The sequence below is a fragment of the Balaenoptera borealis genome, assembly GCF_965194805.1.
Source record: "Balaenoptera borealis genome assembly, chromosome: 12".
In the NCBI taxonomy this organism is placed as follows: domain Eukaryota; kingdom Metazoa; phylum Chordata; class Mammalia; order Artiodactyla; family Balaenopteridae; genus Balaenoptera; species Balaenoptera borealis.
The window spans coordinates 67,541,848-67,565,648 of record NC_138869.1 but is presented as its reverse complement, the minus strand read 5'-3'; the positions used below and the strand labels follow the sequence as shown (position 1 = coordinate 67,565,648).

The 23,801-nt window shown below is 35.5% G+C and overlaps 1 protein-coding gene across 26 annotated transcripts in view; it reads left to right on the top strand.

Annotated features, from left to right (window-relative positions):
* MLIP (muscular LMNA interacting protein) overlaps window positions 1-23,801 on the top strand; it is a 283,518-nt gene that overhangs the window by 192,086 nt on the left and 67,631 nt on the right. For all 26 annotated transcript variants that reach the window (XM_082347126.1, XM_082347127.1, XM_082347120.1 and 23 more), the window contains 2 exons: window positions 9,822-9,866; window positions 21,015-21,143. In XM_082347126.1, coding sequence (XP_082203252.1) covers window positions 9,822-9,866; window positions 21,015-21,143 — 174 coding nt within the window. The remainder of the gene's footprint in view (window positions 1-9,821; window positions 9,867-21,014; window positions 21,144-23,801) is intronic.

Genomic DNA, 23,801 nt, shown 5'->3' with positions numbered 1-23,801 from the left:
CCAACTTCTGCTTCTGACCCAACATATTCTAGTGTAAGCAAGATTGTCTCCTAAGCAAGTGTTTAGTTTTTAGTTTAAAAGAAACCAGTAAACTATTCCCTTTAGTTTATACTTCATATTTTCTACTATGTAGTTTTCAGCATCATCACCATTCAGAGTCAATAATTAGTAAATGTAAATTTTGTGACATATCTTCTTTGCAATTTATACATTTCTGCCTTCTTTAGAACCTCCCTAGGGCAGATAATAAATTGGATGAAGTAACTGAGCTTTATCACATTCAGAAAATAATGTTTAGAAGGTATGGATAGGAACACTGCTTAGAACATTTTCTAGAAGTTTTCACTGTTATTTTCTGTTATTACTGGAAGTCATTTGGAGTAATACTTAAAAGAGTGGAGGCATTTAGTGGGCTATACCCAAGTTTTAATCACAGTGTTGCTGTTTGCTAATGAATCCTGGAAAGTCACAACCTCTCTGTGCCTTAATTTTTTCATCTATAAAATTGGGATACTAATATTTGGTTGATGTAAGATTTATAACTGTTAACATATGAAAAGCCCTTACTGTAGTCTGACACATCAAAATGATTCAATAAATAATGGTTCTCCCCCTTTTTCCCTCTCTTTTTCCTTTGTTTTTCCCTTTATCCATGTCTCCCCCCTTCTCTGCCCCCTCCTTATCTTGGAAAGACTAGACACACCATGATTTAGCTGAGTACCTTGATTCTTCAGTTGGATATAAGAAAAGACAGTCCCTAAAGATGCTTCTATTTTTTTGTGACTGAGACATTCTACAAGAACCAGACCCAAGAAAAAGTAGCTAGAATATTCTTTACTCTCACCTTCCTTTCTCATCTATTCCTAATTTGCACCCAAGTGCATCTGATTTAGACTCATTTACAATGAGGTACAGAGGGCTGATGCCTCCTCCCACACCTCCTGGAGGTGGATAATTTGATAGCAGTGGAAACAATTCTGGAGGGGCTGCTTCAATCTCCATAGTTAGAAGTTATGTCAAATTGTTCTTCTGTCAGTTATCCGACTTGATTAAAGGAGGTTAACCTTTGCCCCAAACTTTGTGAGAGCATTTGAGTCATTCAAAGTTAACACTGAATGATCAAATAGATTTAATATAGCCTCGAACAAATATAAACTCTAATTCTGATAAGATTCTTGACTTTGATTAAATTTGGTTTCTTGGAAAAGCTTTGTTTTTTAATTTCTCTTACAAAATGACATTTGAATTGTTGTTTGTGACACCTCAAATATGTATTTCTTTTGAAAGACTAGATGGGATGATTTTATGGTGGAATGGGAAAACCAATTTTTGGTGCCATCAGAGAGAAGTCACACTTGTAACTATTTGGTTTCAGTTATTACATTTACTAAGTGATGTCTGATACAGTTTTTTTGAGGAGAAAAATGAAATTTTAGAACAGAAGTGTTCCTTAGCTATAAGCCTTAATCATATGTCAACAATTGACCTTGAATACACTATGTCCTGATTTTTAAAAAAGAATGATACTGTAATATTTTCTTTCTTAAAAACTTTTTTATTTTTTTAAATTATGTTTTATTTTAAAAATTTTTTATTTTATACTGGAGTGTAGCTGATTTACGATGTTGTGTTAGTTTCTGGTGTACAGCAAAGTGATTTAGTTACACATATATTTATTCTTTTCCAGGTTCTTTTCCCATGTAGGTTATTACAGAGTATTGAGTAGAGTTCCCTGTGCTATGCAGTAGGTCCTTGTTGATTATCTATTTTATATATAGTAGTGCATAAATATACGTTAATCCCAACCTCCTAATGTATCTCTCCCCCCTGACACTGTAATATATTTTTCTAGAAATTCTAATATTCATATTAGCAGAGCTACAAATGCCTCATATTAAGTGCAACTTGAATAGTTTTCCCTTAATTCATTAATTAATCTCTACATTTTTCTCCCTTCCTCTCTCACGGAAACTCAACAGCAAATCTGAGAATCCTACAGACTGTAACATTTCAATTCTACCATCTCTCTTCAAAACTTTGAAGAAAGTAGGCATCTTCACAGTATACACCTGCTGGGACTTGGTGTATCATTGCCTTTGTAGAGCTTCTTAGATTCGATTCTAAAGCAGGGATCATGCAGTTTACCAACGTCTGCACCAGAGAGAAAAAAAAGGGAAGACTTAAATTAGAACCAAGAAAAAAAAAGTTTTTTACACTTGAGGATGGCCTCAGCTGCTTAGCACAGTCTACTCAAAATCCCTATTTCTGGGGGCTCTTTAAAAGTATAGTATATAGTCTGTGAATTGTGATGAGTAGAAAGTGTAGCCAGTTCCTAGCTCTATTATTCAATTTCCCACTTTTTTTCACTATTTTGACAAATATTTGAGTGTCTGCCATGCCCCAGTACTCACATGGAGTCACTGGGGTGTGAGGGATGAATAGAACAGCAAGGTCCCCATTTCTGAAGCATAGCATGTGGGAGACAGTAAACAAACTAGGAAAGAGCAATCTTGCAGAAATTGGAGGAGAGTTAGCCAGAGTACTGGCTGATGTTAAAACAAATGTACAAAGTTGCTAGTTTTCAATGTGTCAGTATGTCCATTGGATTTCCAATTTTCCTGGGATGTTGAGAGTGGTTTAATTAAATAATGAGAAATGATATGACTAATTACTCTTTAGGGGACTTTGATGAAAAGCTGACTTTCCTTCATCAAAAAAAGAAAGAAAATCCATGTAAAACAATTCATTTCCTTTTCTTAATCTTGATTGCACATATTGTTACATTTCACATAGTCTGTTTTTTAGGATGAGCCAGATACAGTAAAGGACCTTCAACTTAAACTAATTAAAGTCCAGGTTTTTCTTCAATTCATCGTGTACTTGAATTGCAGTTTAAAGTAATTTAATTGAGGTTCTCTTAAGTGTCATAGAATTTAAACAAGGCGAACAAACACGTTGAGTGGTCCTGATCTCCACAGGTAACCTGTGGGATTGATTAATTTATCATTCATATTTCACTTGATTGTTTTTAACAGATGCAAAATTCAACAATCATAATAACTAGTGTTTTGAGTTCTTACCTTGCAAATCAGCTTTAACTATCTCATTTAACCTTATACCAGTCCTATGAAGTGGGTATGATTATTTCAAATCTCCACTTTATGGAGGAGGAAACAAAGTCACAGAGAAAGCAAAGTCCATCCCAGGTCTTCCTCATGTCAAAGCCCCTGTTGTTATTTTTTGCGTGTACCAACAAGGGCTGGAAATAACTTGTCTTCCTTAAATATTTTATCCATTAGTATTCATATTCTGGGTCTAAATTAATTCTTCATCCCCAGTAAACTCCAGCCTAAACTTTGAATGAATAATTTCATATTTGGTGACAACTTCTAAGATGATAATATTTAGTATATTCCTAATGTTTTAAATTATTTGCTTACATGTAAATTAACTCATAATTTATCAGTTAATCTACAAGTGATTGTTTCTCATGGCACTCATTTTTAAAGAGTTTCTTTCCCTCTATGTAATGGAATGAATTTTCTAATTAAATTTCTCTTTCATTCTGTTTTCACTCTATCATCTTTGGAGGGGAATGTTATTTTTTTTTCCTTTGCATTACACTTGCCTTTGTAAACGTTTATTATTTTTCATTAACTACTACCAGTATAAATTCATTTCACTCACATAATTCAAAACCACAGTATGCTTTCTTAATAAAGAGCAACCTCAGAAAATAGGGCAAGTATTTGGACCTATTACTAATTTATCAAAAAAACTGTAATTTGGAGTCACATTCTATTGATAACAACTTATTTAATAAACTCTCTACATTTAAGAAGTTACTTTTAAGTGCCAGAGAAATAACAAAGACAGCTTTATTGAATATGATATAGCATAGAGGTAAAAATCTCATTTTAATGAGCTTGAGGGACAGAAAAATATCATTACAGTGGAAGCATATTGCTTTCAAAATATCACAGAATATTAAAAATGTGTCAAACTTTATTAAGAATATTTCCCTCTATATATACAGATGTTCAAATAAAGGTCATCTTCTCCAATTAAGCCACCTCACACAGTCCCCTTGTTGCTATGCTTGGAAACGTTGCTAGGCTGGAGTGTTTCAGAGGCGATGTGCCCTAATGCAGCCATAGATCTTAAGAGTAAGAGGTGACAAATCCAATCTACTTAAATCCAGACATGGATCCAAATCTGCTTCTATAGGTTGTGACCAGAGATTTGATGAGTTGTGAAGAATTTAAGCAAGAAATTCCACTCTACTGATCATTCTTCTTTCTGTCTTTCTTTCCTTTTTTTTTTTTCCCACTGTTCAGAAATGTTTCCAAGGTATGCATGTGTGAGAGGGGATGAGGAGGGAAAGGAAGGTAATTATATAGGCTGAGCTAAATGAGGAAGAAGAGAAATGATTTAATGAGACATCCTTTATGCTTTGGTCCTTCTCATCATCATTTTAGATGTCACCAAAAATGAAGGCACCATATTTCAGCCACACTTCCCTTGATCTGATTTTTTATTCCTTATTTGCACATGCAAACCATGACTGTCGCTGGTCACTATGCACTTTTATTCTGCCTACCAATTATGTTCATAACAACGTGGAATCATCATTCCCTAAATTACTGAGTCAAACTTTTTAAATACTTTCAACTCTACTTTTTACATTTAGACCTTTTGGGGACATATCACTAACTCATAATATAGCTCTTAGTGAGATATTCATATAGGGTAAGGTCTACAAGTAGAATAAACAGTATGAAGCAAGAAAAATATGACACCTCATACATATATCTCTCTGTCTTTGGTGACTACCATGCTCACCATTGGATTCAACTTTTTAAAATTTTATTGAAGTGTAGTTGATTTACAATGTTGTGTTCATTTCTGCTGTACAGAAAAGTGAGTCAGTTATACATATATAGATTCTTTTTCATATTATTTTCCATGTTGGTTTATCACAGGATATTGAATAATTCCCTGTGCTATGCAGTAGGACCTTGTTTTTTATCCATTCTATATAGAGTAGTTTGCATCTGCTTATCCCCAACTCCCAGTCCTTTCCTTTCCCACCTCTCCTCCCCCTTGGCAACTGCAAGTCTGTTCTCTATGTCTGTGTGTCTGTTTCTGTTTCGTAGATATGTTCATTTGTGTCGTATTTTAGATTCCACTTATAAGTGATATCATATGGTATTTGTCTTTCTCTTTCTGACTTACTTTGCTTGGTATGATAATCTCTAGGTCCATACATGTTGCTGCAATGGCATTATTTCATTCTTTTCTATGGCTGAGTAATAGGTCATTGTATATACGTACCCCATCTTCCTTTGGATTCAATCTTTTGAGTAGTGCCTTATGTACAAATAACAGGAACGTTCTCTAGCTTAAGGGTAAGACAGTGTCTTATCATTTTATAATTTTATATTTCCTCAATGCCAAGCTCAGCAACTCAGGGATTATTAGGGGCTCTGTTGATATTCTAAGTTTTGCCTTTTTGCTTATCTGTAGATCAGTCTTATCTGGGAGAACTAAAATAATTCAATTAACACATTATCACTAATTAGAGTTCTTTGAGCCTTAAGAAAAGAAAACTCAAGACAATTAAAGCCAACAGGGAAAAGGTCAAAGAGAAACATTTTAATCCTATTGAATTGGATGTTATATTCAGGGAGGAGGGACATGACTGCTGAAAGGGAAGAAAATATTGCCCAAAGTAGAAGTGCATAGGGTGAAGGCAAAAGTAACTGTTCAATACTTTTTACCTGATACAATTTGATTTTGTCCCAGTCTCCCAAAAGGGTGTCTGCTAGTGTGATGCCTGACACCCATAAGTCGAGAATGGGGAAAAGCTGCAGATTGCAAGGAAAAGAAACTCTAGACAATGACTGAGGAGCTTGGATATACTTTATGTACCTCCGGCATGAGGTCTTTGGAAGAGGAAAATGGTTTCTCCAAAGTGGCCTTGGCCTAATTGGTGGCTTTGTGTAGAAATTTATTTTTCAGTGGATCTCAAATCTTCATTTCTTTCCTTAGTCTTATCTCTTTCAGTTTGCATATAACCTACCACTTTAATAGGTTTTCTTTGAAATACGAAATTTTGACTTTCCCATTTTTTTGACTGCTCTATTTGTTTTAAAGTTTTGTTTGCTTTTTAATGGTGATATGCTGGTTAAAATGCTCCTACTCTATCTTTCTCTCACTTTTTTTCTTTTGTAATTAAAATGATGTCAAAGGCTGTAGAATATAGGTTATGGGATCTTGTTTCACACAAGAGTCTTTCTTATACTCATCTGTAACGTTCTTCATGGTTAGTATTAACGTGGATAGATCAAATGACTAAAAACATCAGTGTTGTTCAAGTCCAATTTCAAGTTTATTTTTAGGTACCTCATGTTGCTTCTGTCCCTTAGTTTAGTTGACCAATTGGCAGTTTTTTAAATATAGTAGCCTTCTCTTGCTACTCACCGTTCCAATCTCAGCTCACCAGACAATCTTTCCTTACTTTTCAAAAATCATTGCTGCAATATTGATGACATAACTATAGCTACAGAATTTAATAAACATTAACGTGTATTGGGCAAGCAGAGAGAAGCTTCTCAAAGGGTTTGACACAACTGGGTTAGTTGAAAGAATCTGGTTATATTTGTGATGATACACATAAGCCAATATTCTTTTTCTTTGATAAAGGATCTGCAGTAGCTTTATAAATATTAACTCCACCCTGAGGTTCAAATTTAATTCTGTTTTTTCTCTGGGAATAGTTTCTTATAATAGTGATATGAAGTCCATTATATTAGATGAAATAAAAATGTACTGGGGATGTCTAAATCACCTTGTTGTTATGTCATAATTCCCAGTGAAGAAATTTTGGGGACTTATGGAGACTGGATACAAAGATATTTGTGTTTTTCCCTAATTTAATTAATGTGTTTGCTTGAGCACTTTCTCTTTTTTCCCTATGATAGTTTGGTATTATTTAGCACAAAGTACTGAAAAATGTTAGTAATATAGTTAAATTGTGAAAATACTTTATTTTTAGTGTGTGACTTCTTTTTTCCTATAATTATTGAGATAAAAATATAACTATATTTTGTTCCTGTCAAGATACATTCAGTTCAGCATATTTCATAGAAGTCATTTAACTTAGGGAATTCATAGAGAATTCTCTCATTACTGCAATAATGAAGAATTAACCAAAAGGAAAACATCCTAAGACATTAGAAGAAATCATTATTACTCATATTACATTATGAGGTTAAAAATGAAACCCTAGGTGAATTGAAAAATCACTGGGATAGGCATTCTGAAGGGTAATTTTCTGCAGCACAGAATAACCATGAACCTCAGTGCACGGTAACCTGGTCCACAGCAATTAGAGGTGGGGAGCAATTAGCCAGGACATACTGCTGCTGTAGAGCAGGCAGGGACGGCAGTGAGCAGTGACCATCCTGGTGAAGAACGTCATGAGTCAAAAAATCAAAAACAAACCATGTTGGACACAGTATGAGAAGGACAGCAGGAGCCTGGTCGTTATGTTTGGTGATTCACACTCTTCGGTACTTGGCGATACCATAGGAACTACTCAGCTTTCAGTTTTCAGTTATCATTCACTTCTCAGAGAGTAAAAGCAATATTGACACATCTGTCATAACCCCGAAAATATTTGCAATTTCAAAAAGAATAGAGATAGTACAGGAACACAACTTTATCATGTGTCAGCCAAGTATATTTATGATTGCGCATCTGTATGTTGACCACTTCCCTGATGTGGAAGCCTGGTCTCTCATTTAAGGGCAGAAAAGCTTGAGAAAACGTAACTATTAATATATATATATGTAACCCAATCTACAAGAAAGAAGAAGGAACTGTGAGTGTCAGAAATGAAGAGGGAGCTCCAGGTGGGAAAGTTAAGAAGAAGCTTAAGCTCTGGGGGAACACAGGTATGTCAGAACACAGGTGACAGGAGCCAGGAGCTTAGAGTTTAACTTTCACTATATAACGAGTCAGAGCTGTGGATGAATCCCTTGTGTGTGTCCAGGAGCCTAGAAGGCCACACAGCCATGAAGCATGTGATAGAAATAGACATAAATCCTCCCACCATCTTTAATCTACACTCTTGGGTGGTAATATAGTCATCCATGAGAAAATGGGTGCTAAACCTGTGAAAGTTGAAGATGTGGGCACCTGCCACCCTGTAAGTTCAGGCATATGAGGGTGATGAAATAAAACGGAAACTGGTCCAGAATCAGTGAAGTACCTGGGGCCCCCATTAGGGCAAACATGAAATGTATTGTAGGCATGGTTTCCCAACCCAGGGTTTCTCAGATACCTACAGAAATCATCACTGAAATTACCCTGACTGAAGAGGAGCTCAAAATCAAAACTAAAAAACTATCAAATGAGTAAAGAACATCATGGGGCAGAGGCATGAAGGAGAGTCAACAGATACAAGAAACAGGGGATTTAGCCAAGGAAGATTATAGAAAAATCTGGAATGAATTTATAAATATAATAAAATGTTGAAATAGTTAAAAGGAGTTACAGATACCATAAAGAAAATTTGATAAAGAACCAAACTGAACTTCTAGAAGTTAAAAATAATGTCATTAAAATATAAAATTCAATAGCCATATTAAATGTATTAATATACTGTTGAAGAAAAATGTGTTAACCGTCAGGCTTATATGTGGAAACTATCCAGAATGCAGCATAAAGAGACAAAAAATATGACAGGGAATTTTATAGAAATGGAGGATGGATTCAGAAGACCCAACATATATTTAATCAAAGGTCCAAAGAAGAGATTAGATATAATGGGAGAGAGGGAATATTTGAAGTAATTCCTGGAGGATTTTCCAGAAATGAAGAAAGATATGTATTCTCAGAATGAAGGACTACATCAAGCCCCCCAAAAGGATACATATAAAGAAGTCCATGCTCAGACACATCATAGTGGAATTACAGAATGTCATGGAGAAAAATCTTAAACGCTAAGCAAATGTGGAGACTGATGATCCAAGTTATGACGTTTACATTCACAGCAGTAACAGAAGTCAGAGCAAGTGGGCAGTCCTCAAAATGCTGGGAAATAATAACTATTGCCTTAGAATTCTATGTCCAAGTAAACTCTCATTCAGGATGAGAACAAAATAAAAACATTTTCAGACAAAGCCCAAGACAGGAAGTTCTGAAAAAACTACCAGAGCATTTACTTCAGCAAGAAGGAAACTAAATCCAGAAGAAAGGAGTGAAATTCAGGAACCAAGGATGATGAAACAATATTAGCCTCCTCTTTAATTTAAAACAATTAAAAAAATTTTTTCATGAAATCATGAAAACTTTATTTTCTAATATGAGTAATTTAATGAAAAAATCTGTTATTTGTTTCATTTTGCTGTACATAAATATAAGTATAGCTAACAATGTTGGTAAGTTTGAGTAAAATATGGAGTATACAGAGCATGACATATTACATCACCTTGAAGAATTTTTGATGTCTTACGCTAGTACTTGTGTTAAGATGCTAAGGAAAAGCAACATAGAAAACATCATATCTACTATTATGTGAGCTGAATAAAAATGTGTAGGAGAAATATTGTAAGGCAATGTACCATAAATGTGAAAAAAAATCATTTTTTGGTGGCATAATGATATTTTTTCTTTTACTTAATACCTGTCAAAATTCTACAAGGGGCATGTATTATTTTAGCAATAAAAAACTTCAGAATACTTAAAAACATAGATATATTATCTTACTAAATTATGAATTTCACTAAATAAACACTATGTTTATAATTTTGCAGGCAAACCTCGCCTCACCATCTTCTACGGTATCTGAGAGTCAGCTGGTACGTATCCTTTTACTAGACATAGACCTGGTACTTTAGAAAATTCTGATCTTTTAAGACAGCTTTATCTGAACAAATGTGAACTGAGAACAAATTGACTGTATATATAAGTTTATTTGCTTACTTGTCTAGTAAAAGTTCACTGATGCTTTTCTAAAGTTCCATGTGGTTGTTTTGCAAGTCACAGACATACATAAAAACATACATAGAACTTATTTGCCAGTAACTTGCATCCTAGTAGTGGTGTAAGGATAGAACGGGCAAGGCCAGAAGGAAGATGCCGATGGAGGTTAGAGGCAAGGACTCACTTCTGGATGGGAGAGATCAGAAAAGGGTTCAAGGACAAGGTAGCCTTTGATCATGTAGAGTAGGTTCTGGACTTGAGGAAATGAAATATTTCAGACAGGAAGATCAGCATGTGGATGGTCTAGACCAGGGACGAACAATAGAAATATAGTGTGAACCTCAAATACAAGCTACATTTGTAATTTAAAATTTTCTAAGAGCCAAGTTAAAAAAGTAAAAAGAAACAGGTCACATTAATTTCAATAATACTTTTATTTATACACATATTATCATTTCAATATATAATCAGTATAAAATTGAGATTATTTTACATTCTTTTTCGGGGGGTAAAGTCTTTGAAATCTGCTATGTATTTTACATTTACAGCATACCTCAGTTCAGGCTAGCCACATTTCAAGGGCCCAACAAGGGGGCTGGTGGCTACTGTGTAGGACAACACAGATGTAGGCTCTAGAATCTGTTATTTATAGATAAAAATGTGATTACATAGGAAAATTACTTTTTCTAACAGTGTTCTGTATTATTGTTACAGTGATGAGCAAATTGGAACCATGATATGTTACCTAGATATTACTAAATATTTTCTTTATTATCTTTTAATTTTTATTGTTTATAATTGTAAACTCCTTCAGTAAAAATGAATGAAAATATCTAGTAAAGCACTGTGAGACATTAAGAAGACAAAATCAGTTTAATACTGATTTTTCCCCCCATTTTAAGCAATTATTTCTGTGTCCTACATCCATAGCCAACAAGTCATCTTGTCATTATCATGCCAAAAGGACAATGATATTTTTATTTGTAGTGCTGGAAAATCATAAAAAGTGTAGTTTGACTCTTAAAATAGCATGATTGAAGCAAATGGCTTAGGCATGTTGGTGTTTATACATGCAGTGTGTATATGGGGTGTGTTTGCGTGTGTGTGCATGTGTGTGTGTGAAGTGTTATTTTAGTGTCAGTTGATTTAGAATAGTGGCCGGCAGTATAGGATAGTTGAAAGAATGCTGGAACGGGGCCAGGAGACCCATCTTTTACTTCCTGCTCTGACACTAACTACTGGGCTGACAGTGGAGAAGTCAAGAATCTGGGAGACTGGGCTTCAATCTTCTAAATGAACAACGAGACCATTCGATTACACTCTGTCCAAGCCTTTCTAAGGCAGTGAGTCCATGGTTACTAGCTCAGGGGAGAGAAGGAGTTGCCACGGAAACAAGAAGTACAATAACATTGTGAAGTTGAACAGTTTCCCACTTTAGATATGGAACTATTGTTACAACTATTTTAATGTTTAAAATAATGATATATGTACTTGTTTCTTGAGAGTAATGTGTGAAAATTAAGAAATATTTTGTATGCTCAACATAGATACAACAGATTTTAGATGTTGAATGTGTGTGAGTCCATATATATATTATCAGACTGACATATACATATATATAGATAAATATCAGTTCTTGACTTAATATTTTAAGAAACCATCTCAAAGAAGCAAATATATATAATGATTTCATAAATTAAGACATAGTATAAGTGACCCATTGTAAATGTAATATGTGAACTTTTTGGCCAATCAATTCTATGAATTTGATGTTTGTGTTCTGAGAAAAATACGAAGTGTTGCTTTGACTGACTTTGATGATAATTTTTTTGCATTTACTTTAGACCTTTTCTCTAGAGAGTTCAAGGAGTTTCTTAACCAAGTTTTAATTAAGTTTTAATCCCAAAATTCACTTGAGATCTAGGTAGGTTTGTGAAGGGATTATTATCAAGCAGGCTATCACACACTAAAAGAACATCTCTTGGATGGATGTAATTATTCAATTCAATCACTGACTTCTATTTCATGATATTAACCCTGTATTTACATTCTGTGGATATAGAATAGAGTAGAAGTAATTGCATGCAAGGGATGCTATAAGCATTTGCTTTTTTAAGGATTTGTAATATTTTCACTCTTAAGCATTGTAATTTATGAATAAATTATATTTTTATGAATGGATTTCCAATATTTGCCATCATGAACTCTCTTCAGGGTTAAGTTCAGAGTAATTTCAGTAAATAAGAATGACTTTGAAAAACAAATATGTATATATACACACACAGTATGTATGTGTGTTTATAACATATACTATACATATAGATGCCATATGACAGGTAATTCTGAGAGCACACACACACATATACATATTGCTTTTTGTTTATATGTGTGTATACATGTGTATAGCACATAAAAACAAAATTTGGGGGAACACATGATAGATTATAGTTAAATTATGTAAGCAAATATTGTATGTTTTGCATAAAATAAGCAATTAAAATTATTTGACTCCTATTTTAGGGGAGAAATGTAATAAATTGAAGTGAAAATAAATGTTGAATTGCTATGATAGCACAAGCTTAATACAGAAGCCATTTTGCTTTTGAGCTTTGGCTTTTTAAGAATATATCGTTTTTTCATATTTTTTCTTTTTAACGTGGCTTAGCTATTTGCTTGTTTACATTGCAACTGTACCAATTCAACACTGGAAGGAAAAAAAGAAATATGACCTTGCCCCTTACTCTTAAAATATTTCCACTGTTTACTCTGAAAACCAAATTATGTAGTATTAGGCTCAGAGAGAAGTGTTTTGGGGGTCCTTATGAAACTAGTTCACCATTTTGTGCCTCAGTTTCTCTTCTTCTATTAAACAGTAACGCAGTATATCAAAACTGGGAAGGGACTTAGAGATGAAGAAGTTTTAAATATACATCTAGAAAATGGAGGTTGGGACAACTAGCCTGTCAACCTGAAGGCATTATTGTAAGGCTCACGTATCATAAAATGTGAAGTTGCCAATGTAGCCCTGTACATACGGGGTGGGGGGGGATGTTATTATTGCATATAAAGTCTCTGAAATATTATCTCTGAGATTTAATGAGTGGCCATTTTTTACAGATAAAGAAACAGAGGGTCACAGTGTTTGAGTAGATCAACTAAGATCACAGTGTTCGTGGTCATCTTTGTTCCGTGTGACTTTCAAAAGGAATCATTATTGATTTTAGATAATCCAAGGGGAATAAAAAAGGCTGATGAAGGAGTTGGGAAATAGGGCCTCTGCGGAAGTGTGACTTCCACCGGGCTCATGTGATCACTTTCTGAAGAGAAGGGGCTGAGTAGGATCAGTTAGGGTCCTGAGGCTTCACACCTGTGGATAGTGCATCCCCTGGCATCAGAAAGGGAACAAAAGGAAAGGAAGATCCCGGATCTAGGCTGAACCTTCACAAAACTTTCCTAATTCCTGAGCTGACTCATCATAATATTAACAGAGGCTGGTGGAGTCTCTTTTCTCTGGGTAGGAAAACAGGTTGGGCTTTATAAGATGGGTAAGCACTGGTCTTCCTTGGCAATAGGTAAGGGAACCTGGTTTAGGAGACATTTGGCTTTTGCTTTTGAAATTTCATGCCATTACAAAATGCTCATTGTTGCCCAAGATGGAATACTGAATCTAGAGAGTACAAAACAATAGATTTAAAAAATAAACCACATGGTTATATATAGGTAAAAGCAAAATGGAGCTTACTGGAACACTGTACAGAAGAGGCGCTTAACCTTGCAGGTACTTTGTTCCCAGTTCTGAAAGCCAACTGATGTGTCCTGTTTTAGTGGTGCATGACTGATCTTTCTAAGGGCCCTTGAGGTCTCTGTTGTTCAGAAAATGCAGCCCTGAAAGCTTTTGCATAGAACTAATGTCTTCTTCCAGCTTGTAGGCGGTTTGTCCTTGACTAATTTTCCTTGACACTACATGCTTAAGTGCTACAGCGTTTATCATGTATGCCTCTTCAGGTCTGAGTCATGCTATTTTCTTTTAATTGTTGAAATATTTCAAACTGGCCAATCTGTGTTGTGTACATTCCAAAAAATATTTTTGGAGCTGTGAGCTGTGATTTATAATTATTGAAATCCTGCATATGTTTATTTTAATACAGCTATCATAGTAATTACAAAATATATTTTTGGAAAAAGCTCATCAGATAAGTATTTTCCTGGGTAGTCGAGATCATTTGGTATCAATACTCTGTATTATAAGTGCAAAAACAGGAAAAAGGAAAGGTTTTTTTTTTTTCCTTTCAAGTTCCTTTTATGATATTTTTTCTTTACAAAGTTCTGTCACGCATATGATCTCATTAGATTCACACAATCACTTTGTGAGTTAGTATGGCAGGAATTGTTATTTCCATTATTCTGATGGAAAAAACCCTGAAGTCTAGCTATCTAACATGTGTCAACAGTCCTACAGCTAATGGGTGGTATTAAAAACTGTCTGCCACCTCCTCCCTAATCTTGGAAGCATTACTCTGTACTATAGTGTTTTGAAATTTGAGATGTTTCTTTGAGGGAAAAAAAAAAGCTTATGTATTTGCTTCAAAGATATATTTTTATTTTAAAAAAGAGAATTAGAGTTAATAAATTTTTATTAATTGTGAGTGAATCAGCTAAATAATTTAGAAAATATTGCTTTTGTCAACAGTCTTGACTAGGAGAATGTTTTTGAGTTTCTCTGAGCTGGTTGCCACAGAAATTCTAAAGAAAAAAAATAACACTGGAGAATATAGACAAGACAGAAGCAAATGGCTAAAAGAAGCAGCAATGGTACTTTCACAAACTCCTTGGATCCATCAAATTAGCCAGACTCACAGAATTTTATATATGGTGTGTTTTATTAGTTTCTTGCTGGTTTTTTTTTTTTTTACACATCTTATTTCTTCAAAAAGATAGAAATAAGCCCTTGAAAACTGGGATCCTATTCTTTATTTCTTTTCTTTTCTTATCACATGACACCAGAGCTTACTAGCTCAGTCAAAGGCAATTAAAAACACCAGTCCACTAGTTGGAGTTAATTTATGAAAGACGTGGTTCTAAGAAGGCATTATCCATATAATGGATTCTCTAGGTCAGTGTTGGCAGTTAATTTTCAACTTTGGTGTCCAGCCAGAGGCAGTACCAACTTGTTGTCATAGAATTATGATTATAAGTTCCAAAGGACAGAAACAATATCTATTTTCACAGTGCCCGAGTAGCAATATTCAAGGATAAGTGTATACTTGATGAGTTATAAACACAAATGAATAGCGGGATCAGTGCCCCACAGGCCATTAAAACCTGCCCCCAGGCCCCGGGACTCCACATACTGTATCTCTTGGACTTTTTCTCTCTTAAGACTAATAATAGAGTTAGATGTGATCTCCCAAGTTCCACCCACTCTTGAATTCTCCAAAGAAAATGACATCATTTTCTTCCATGTTAAGACTTTTATTGCTTATCACCACAATCAAACGGGGAGAAAGAAATGATTTTTTAAAAATAAAGAGACTTAAAATCTTGCAAAGTCCTAAAGACGTGGCCTCTGGTCCCTGGTGTTGACTTCTTGTATCATTGGAAATGATAACTTCGGCTTTCTACTCTTTCTTATCTCTGAGGGTGGAGCTCACCAACTCACATTCATTCTTCTGGTCCCCTAGGGTTGAAAGGCATGTATATCTTCTTCTTGGTTATACTGTAATCAAAAAATCAGTCCAGGAAAAATAAGGGGAGACCCTAAATGGGCAATCAACACCCTTTAAGGCCTCCATACTGGATCATAGCCAGCATACTGAACTTCTGCCTGTCAATTAGTTTATTCATCCTTCAAATGTCTATTTAGCATCTGTTAGGTTCCCGGCACAGTTCTAGGTTTTGGAGAGATAACAGTGAACAAAACAATGATCTCTGGCCTCACAGATCTTAAATACATTCTAGTGGAGGAAGCCAGAAAATAAACATAAACTGAGGTCAGATTGTGTTAAGTACTATGGAAAATAATAGGGTGAGTAAGAGGAGGTGGGGATTGATATTTTACATGGGTCATTAGGGAAAACCTGTCTGCTAATAAGGTGGCATTTGAGCAGAGACTTGAAGAAGTGAAAGAGAGAGTGCTGGAGAGGGAGAAGAGAGTTCCAGACAACACAAAGAGCAAGTTCAAACTCCCAGAGTAGGGAACACAATGTGTGCCAGAGTGGAGAGTGAGGGAGAGAGAGGGGCAGTAGCAGGAGACAAGATTGGAAAGGGAGAACCTGGCTGGGGAGTGAAAGATTAGGTCATATGGAGCCTCGTAGGCATCACCCTGCAGGCATTGAAAGGGTTTGGGTTTTTACTCTAAGTGTGAAGATGAGGCATTAGAGCGCTTTGACTGGAGTCCTGTGACGTGGATTGATTTACTCAGTGATTGTTCTGTGCTTAACTCACCTGAATTGTCAGCCCTCTGAGTACAAGGGTTATGTCTTATTCATCTGGGTAGACACTACAGTTCCTGACATAGAATAGGTCTCACTTGGCAAAATACCTGCAGAGAGCATCTGATAGATGGTCTGATAGAAGGATGCTTCAGAGCTCCAAGACAATGGTTGCTTTTTCTTTAAGGCACTTCAAAAATGTCAAGAATACATACATACATACATACATATATATGTATATGTATAACTGAATCACTTTGCTTTACACCTGAAATTAACACAACATTGTAAATCAACTATACTTCAGTTTTAAAAAAAATACTTTATCAGTATGGTGCGAACTACTCTTCTCATCAAAGCAAATGGAGAGCAGAGTTGTTCATGACTGTTGGGATCTAACACTCTTGGAATTGTGTCAAGAAGAATATAAACAGGCAGACTCCCCATCCACTAAAAGCCCATATGTACCCCTGGCTCTAATGAGGTTCTCAGATTTTAAAACTTGAGATAACTAATCAGAATCACAGTATTCTGGTTCCAGTTAAAAATAAAACATCTGCCTACCCTTTTCTGCAATGATAATGCTATTTTTCTGAAGGCGGGGGAAATATTTTACTAGCAAGAATGAAAGATTAACCTTTTTTTTTTTTTTTTCAAAATATAGCTCCAAAAGAGGGGGGGAAAGCCTTACATCCAGTGTAAATCAATTATCCGGAGGTTCATCACAATACATTGAAATTTGCTATTTGGAGAACCTTCTCGTTGTTCTTTCTGTGTTCTTTTTGCTGGTTATGGGAGTCATTACCTGTTTTTATTTCTCCATGTAGGCTGGAACGAAAATAATGGTGTCGTTTTCCCTGGCATTGTAAGAATGACATTTGTTTGTATCACTCATGAGTCTAGCTGGATCTGTCGATTCTTTAGCAGCTAAAAATGAAGGGAGGGCCTCCTCGGGTTAGTTAAGTTGTCATATTGCTGGCAATGATCATCTTAGAGTAGCTCACCTTTATAGATTCTTCTCACTTGTTAATCTAATTTCCTTTGTTTTTGTTTGGATGCAGACTTAGCAAATTAGGTTTGCCAGAATTAGCGAACCAGTCTACTTGGAGTCTGAAGATACCAGGTGACTATGAGCAAGGATGCAGCATAGATTAGGAATTGATAAAGGACAGTCTGTTCTAAGCCTTATGCAATAACTTTGTGTGGTGTGGTTCTTGAGGAGGCAGGAATGTAAATAATCAAATGTGCCGTTATTCATTATTAAAGGACCTAATCATGCAGGAGGATTAGGATCCTTTAGTAGACGGTCCAGTCAGGTCGAATGGCTTTTTTCCAAGGTCATACAGTCTATTAACACTATTGCAAAAATCAAAATCTATGTCCTTATACTTTCCCCCCACCAATATCATGCTGCTTCTTGGGACTGGATTTTATACCAAGTCCAGAGAAATATCAGTATAAATTTTGATGTCTGGCTGTGCAAACGACAGAATCCTTTAGGAGGCTGAATGTAGTGTTTGTGCCCTGCTTAAGGTAAGAAAAACTGGATTTACTAAGACCAGTGAAAAGAAAAGTAAAATGACATGTAACGAGTTAACCATGGCCTAAGTCATGAACGTGGCAATTGGCAGTGGAAATAAAACAGAAGCAATGGATTTAGAAGGAATCAAAAACATAAAAATACTAGGACTTTGTTAGTGATTGCCCAGAGGAAGTTATAGAGAGGTGGGTGTTTAAAAATCATGTTAAGTTTCTCTCTATGCTGTTTCTCTCCCTGTCTCTGTCTCTGGAGTAGGCATCAGAGTAATTAAAATCCTGGGTTTATGATCAGACTAGACCTGGATTAAACCTTGACTTGTTCACATATTAACTGCATGGCTTTGGCATGTGACTGATTCTAAGTCTCTCACAGGGTTGTTGATAAGGAAGTGATGAGATAATCAATTTAAAATATTGAATGTAGCACCTGTAAGATATGGAATCTGGGTCTATGGGATAATGATGATGTCATTATCTGCAATGAATCCTCAAGTGTTTTGAGGCTGGTTTCAAAGCATGTGGAATGGTATGAGCAAGGTGCAGAGGCTGCCATAAACAGGATTGATCAGTGTACCATGGTTTATGGAGAGTACGTGAGGCTCAGAATTGGGCCAACAAGGTTTGAGTTTTAATTTGACCAAAGGCCGAGACACAGTTAGGTGTGGAGGGTATGGTTAAAGGTTATAGGGCAGGAAGTGTGAACAATGTCAAAGGCAAACTATGTTTAGTCTTCCTTTGCCTGGAGTTGGCTTCCCTGTCCATGAAATGCTGGCTGGTAAGTGACAGCAAGTTATGGTGCAGGAGAAAAAACAGGACTAAGGAAAGAGGTAATGAATATAATGGAAGAATTGGGGCAACGGTACTGAGACCAAATAAGCAAACTAGAATGAGGAAAATTCAGAGACTTCAGGTAGACCAAAGCCTAAGAACACAGAGTCCAAGAAAAGGGCAGGTGGAAATAGAGGAAATAGGGAAAGAATCCTTGTTCAGTTGCCAGACAACTATCAAATCCAGGAAATTCATAGCAACAAAAAGCATCAGACCTGGTAGAGAAATAAGCATGAAGCGTCAGTAACTGATTCTGATATTAAGGCTACTTGATATCCAGCCAACCAGAGGACTGTCTTTTCTGGATTCACCCTGGAGGATGATGATCCCAAGAGAGATGATCTGAGTGGAAGTTTCCAGGCCAGGATGACCCAAAACATCCACCTGTTAGCAATGCAGGAACCAGGGCATCATGTTTCTCTGGCAGGGGGGTTCTTACAGCATATCAAGTGCTTCTGGCCAGATTTCTTCCCTCTGCTTTCATCTTTTTGCTAGTGCCACCAAGCTTAGTTTCTAAAATTCCATGTTGGTTTTAGAACCTGGTAAGCCCTGAGTACCGGAGTTGTACAGATTTCCTACTTCCCAAAGGAGCAGGAGAGGAGGTACAGGAGTAGGAGCAGCAGGAAGGAGAAAGGAAACAGGAAGTCACGTGGAAAAGAGAGACAGGAAATCTGGACAGTTTCGGATCATGACCCAGGTATCAGGTGTCTCCCTATGACAGGTGGCTGTAGATATCAGCAACTGCTTGAGCTTTGTTCTCATGCTGAGTTCATTGGAGGATATTACTCTCATATGTATATTCAACTGTGTGACTTCACGCATAATTGGTTGTTACTTGCTCATCTTTTCCCCTGGAGAGAAATCAGAGTTTCTTAAGTGGGAGATATTTCCCTGCCTGGGGAAGATAGAGATTTTTCTCAATCTTTATTCCTCCAGTTGGCATAGATATGAAAGCCAGCTGGGAAAATATGGGTTGAAAAAAATATTGCAGAGTGGCATTTATTCAAGACTCAAAACATAATGGGTGGCTTATAGGGCAGAGAGATAGATGTCCTCCCTTAAGGCTTAACTTGAGCGCATCAGCACAGACTGAGGAGAGCTAATTTACTATTTTCTGAAAGGAAATGGGCTTGAGAAGAATGATTACAGCAAAATGCTCAAACAGAAAAAGCATTACAACTTTTCACTGAATTCTTTTTTGGGATGTTTTTTGTAAACTTATCAATCATTTTGTGACATTTTACAGTGTAACAAGAATTTTGGTGTTTGTGAAACATCATTTTGAAATTGCCCCAAACTAGATTCCTCTCTCTCTCTCTCTCGTCAGACTGACATTGGGTACAAATTCACGAATCTGAAATGACTGGTCTATTCACTCAAACTCTTTTGATTGCAAGTTATAGAAGTCAACCTGAGTTGGAAAAAAGAAATGGAATTTTGTGTAAAAGAAAAGGAAAATCTTAGGGAGCCTCAGAGAAGAAATTCAGCTGGGTCCCAGGAATGTTTTGGAATTCAATTCTGGAAAGTCCTCAAGTGTGTCTCTTCTCCATACACTTTGCTATATTTTTCTTGATCTCATCAGATCTGCTTTTATGGCAGATTAAGTCTTTCCCATAGCTCCCAAATCCACGTATTATAATTTCAGTCTCCCAGCGTGCCTGCAGACCAGTTTAAAGCAGTGTTCCATATTCATGGAAGAGAACATCTGTTTGCTACCCAGCCCCCATCTCCTTGTGTCAGAAAGCCACCCTTGGTTTCATCATACACAGTTTGAACATGGCTTCTGGGATTTTAGGGTTTCCAGAAAGAGAAAGTTGTTTTGGGCTTGGTGGATTGTACTAGATTCGCCTATCCTATCATGCCCCAAATGAGTATGTTGCCTGGCACTGAGGATGCTCTCAATAAATATTTGTCAAATGAAATATTTATTGGCTGAATGCTCTGGCAAGGATATAGGAACGTGTTTGACTAGATAAATGAAGGTGTTTTTGCATTTTGAACATCATAATAGTAGATCTTAATGAGTTGATTGTGCTGTAACATGTAACTAAAACTAAAGTTACATTAGTTAAAAATCATTTGATTTCTAGCTGTTTTTATGTATTTATAAAATCATTTTAAAATAAAAAAAATTGCTGTGAGAACATTTGAATGACTTAATATACCTATGTATTCATTTTAATAGTATTTTTTCCTTTATTTTTAAAAAAATTGATATTCATGAAGACGAAGCCTGGAGTAATTCGCCCCGTACCTATAAAATCCAAAATATTACTGAAAAAAGAAGAGGAAGTCTATGAACCCAACCCTTTCAGTAAATACCTGGAAGAGCACAGTGACTTCTTTTCTGAGCAGGTGAGTGTGCATATGAGAAAGTCTTTGATATTTGGATAAATAACTGTACAAAATATAGAGATGCCTCTATGAATATGGTGTGTGCAAGAAAATGTTTGTGATAGGAATATCCTTAGTAATACAAAAGATCTATTTTTTTACATAATAAAACAATTCTTAAGTATTTCCAGGATGACATTTTGAAGTATTTAAGTGCTTTTTCCTAAAATTTTTCTACCTAGTGCTGGTGTTGTTTTGGGGACCAAGATATTACTTCCTATAAAGACACCATGGAGTCACTGATTAAATGAGTCATATAGGTGCTGCATTCTTATTTCTAAAATCCTGCTTCCTTTTGAAACAATGCAATGCCTTAGGTTTGGTACATTAGTACATTTGACAGAAGATCTATTGTTTGGATTGATATCAACATAATAAAGATGATGTGATCCCCTAGATTGAGTGGTACTAGATAGGGAATAAGGGCTTAAGTTATTTTAAGGCATCATTGTTTTTTTGGTTTATGTGCAAAAAAGGTATACTATCTTCCCCTTATATATCCTATATGTTGTAGAAGGTATAATGGAAGGTTGTTGATGGTGCTTTATAAGATATTTAGGAAAAACATGAAAATACACATTTATGCAATATAAAATTTCATAAATTATCTCAAAGGGAAACCTTACATCTTTATTTGTCTTCTTCAAATGCAACAAAGAGACATGGGTTATATATTTTATATCTCAAACATTATTACATGCTTCATCAATGCAAGCAATCCAGAAATCTTTGTGGATACAACCAGGATACGCAATATCACCACCACATTTGGTAATCTATGATAGAATAGACTTGCAAAAGAACGAAAGGTGCTATACTCTTTTTAAAGTTCAGTTTGAAAATGATAACTAACAATAGTCTTGAAAATAGAAATTACGGTCATATTTGTGAAACATAAGAAATATCTCATCTCGTATTATACTAGCTCTATGACACTAAGCAAGGTATTTCACCTCGCCCAGTTTGTGTCTTAATGCATAAAATGAGGCATTCAGAAGAGGTACTTTTTAAGGATCCTTCAAATTCTAAAATCTGGGTTATTTAAAATCTAAGAACTGTGAGTAGGCTAAAAGCCTTGAAAAAGTTCATTATAAATACTTTCTCATGCTTAGCTACAGTTTTTATTTATAAAATGGAGATGATAATATTTTCTGCTTATTTATATATACTTTCTGAAGACTGATAGGATTTCAATAAGTTAAACATTTTTAGGAGACACTAATATCATTGAAAATGATAATTAGAGGCAATTATTCTCATTTTATAGAATAAAATGGAGCCCTCAATTAATTAAATTAAACAGGGAAATCTTATTGATATATAAGGTGTGTTCACTAAATCTGCACATAAAAGAAATGGAAATTCCTGTTTGGAAAGCATATTTCCATCATCAATAAAAATATTCATTAGATATCTATTGCTTATATGACACTGATATTTTAGAGGCTTAATGTGACATTTTAGACAGTATGGGATTATTATAAAAATTTATAAAAGTAATCTAGTGTTACATGACAAAAATGCCAACAGTTAAAATAAATTTCACATATTATCCATGCAACATATTCTTCAAATATGATCTAATGCTGTAAAATAAAAATTTTGTTCTTTTGTACTAGTATAATTTTAAATTTATGCATTTTATCTTAAACAAGATTCTTTGTAGGGTGCCAAGTTAATCTACCTACAATTTATCACAATCTACTGTCCTCTGGAATGATAAACTCCATTTTCAGGTGTAGGAAAATCTTTTCATTAAAAGGAGTTGCCAGTTCTTTTCACAGCTTTTCCTGACTATACAGCAAGTTTAAAGCTCTGTTTATGTGCACGATAAACCTATGTGTTTTCAGATAATTTGTAGAAAATTTGAGTTCTTTTGCAAGTATTTTGGTGGCACACAGACTTATTTATATTTTCTTTCAATTAGTTTATTCTGTGTATATCCCAACTTCTGTGTCAGCAGACTGTCAGAATTGAAAGAAGTCTAGCAGAGGACTTAAAAGTTAATTCCAGACCTTCCCTGGTCTTATTCATTGACCTTGCAGGAGAGGAAAAATGAATATACTAGGAAACCGGGAAGCTGCATATACTATCAATTGGCCTCTACATGGAGCTATAACCACCACTTCATTGTGGCCAGAATCTACAATGGAGGCAGAAACAAAAGACAGCTCACAAGCATAGATGCTGAAAGCTCCTTAAATAATGAATTGCGTAATAAAAATTTATGATCTCAGCATGGCTACTTCATCAGAACTTAACTCAAATTCAGTTCTGGTTGCTATTTTGTTCTCTTTTGCTGCTGCCACAGAATAAATTGAATGGTTCCAAACTCAGTTGATCTCACCACCCACCCATGTAATGGAAAATTCTTTAGCCTGACAGTTGAGCCAAACTGAAACAGCTCACATTCACTGATCTGCCCTGTCCTGGGGACAGTCCCACATGACAGGAGATGTTGGATAGGATTGTTAAGTCCATAAATTTGCCCTAGCAGCTTCACTGCCATAAAATATGATTTCAAAACTCTCTGTTACAAAATATTACACACCAAAGATGATGAGACCAGACAAAAATGCATTTACTGTAGCATAAGAAGGTACAACCAGGCAGACTTTT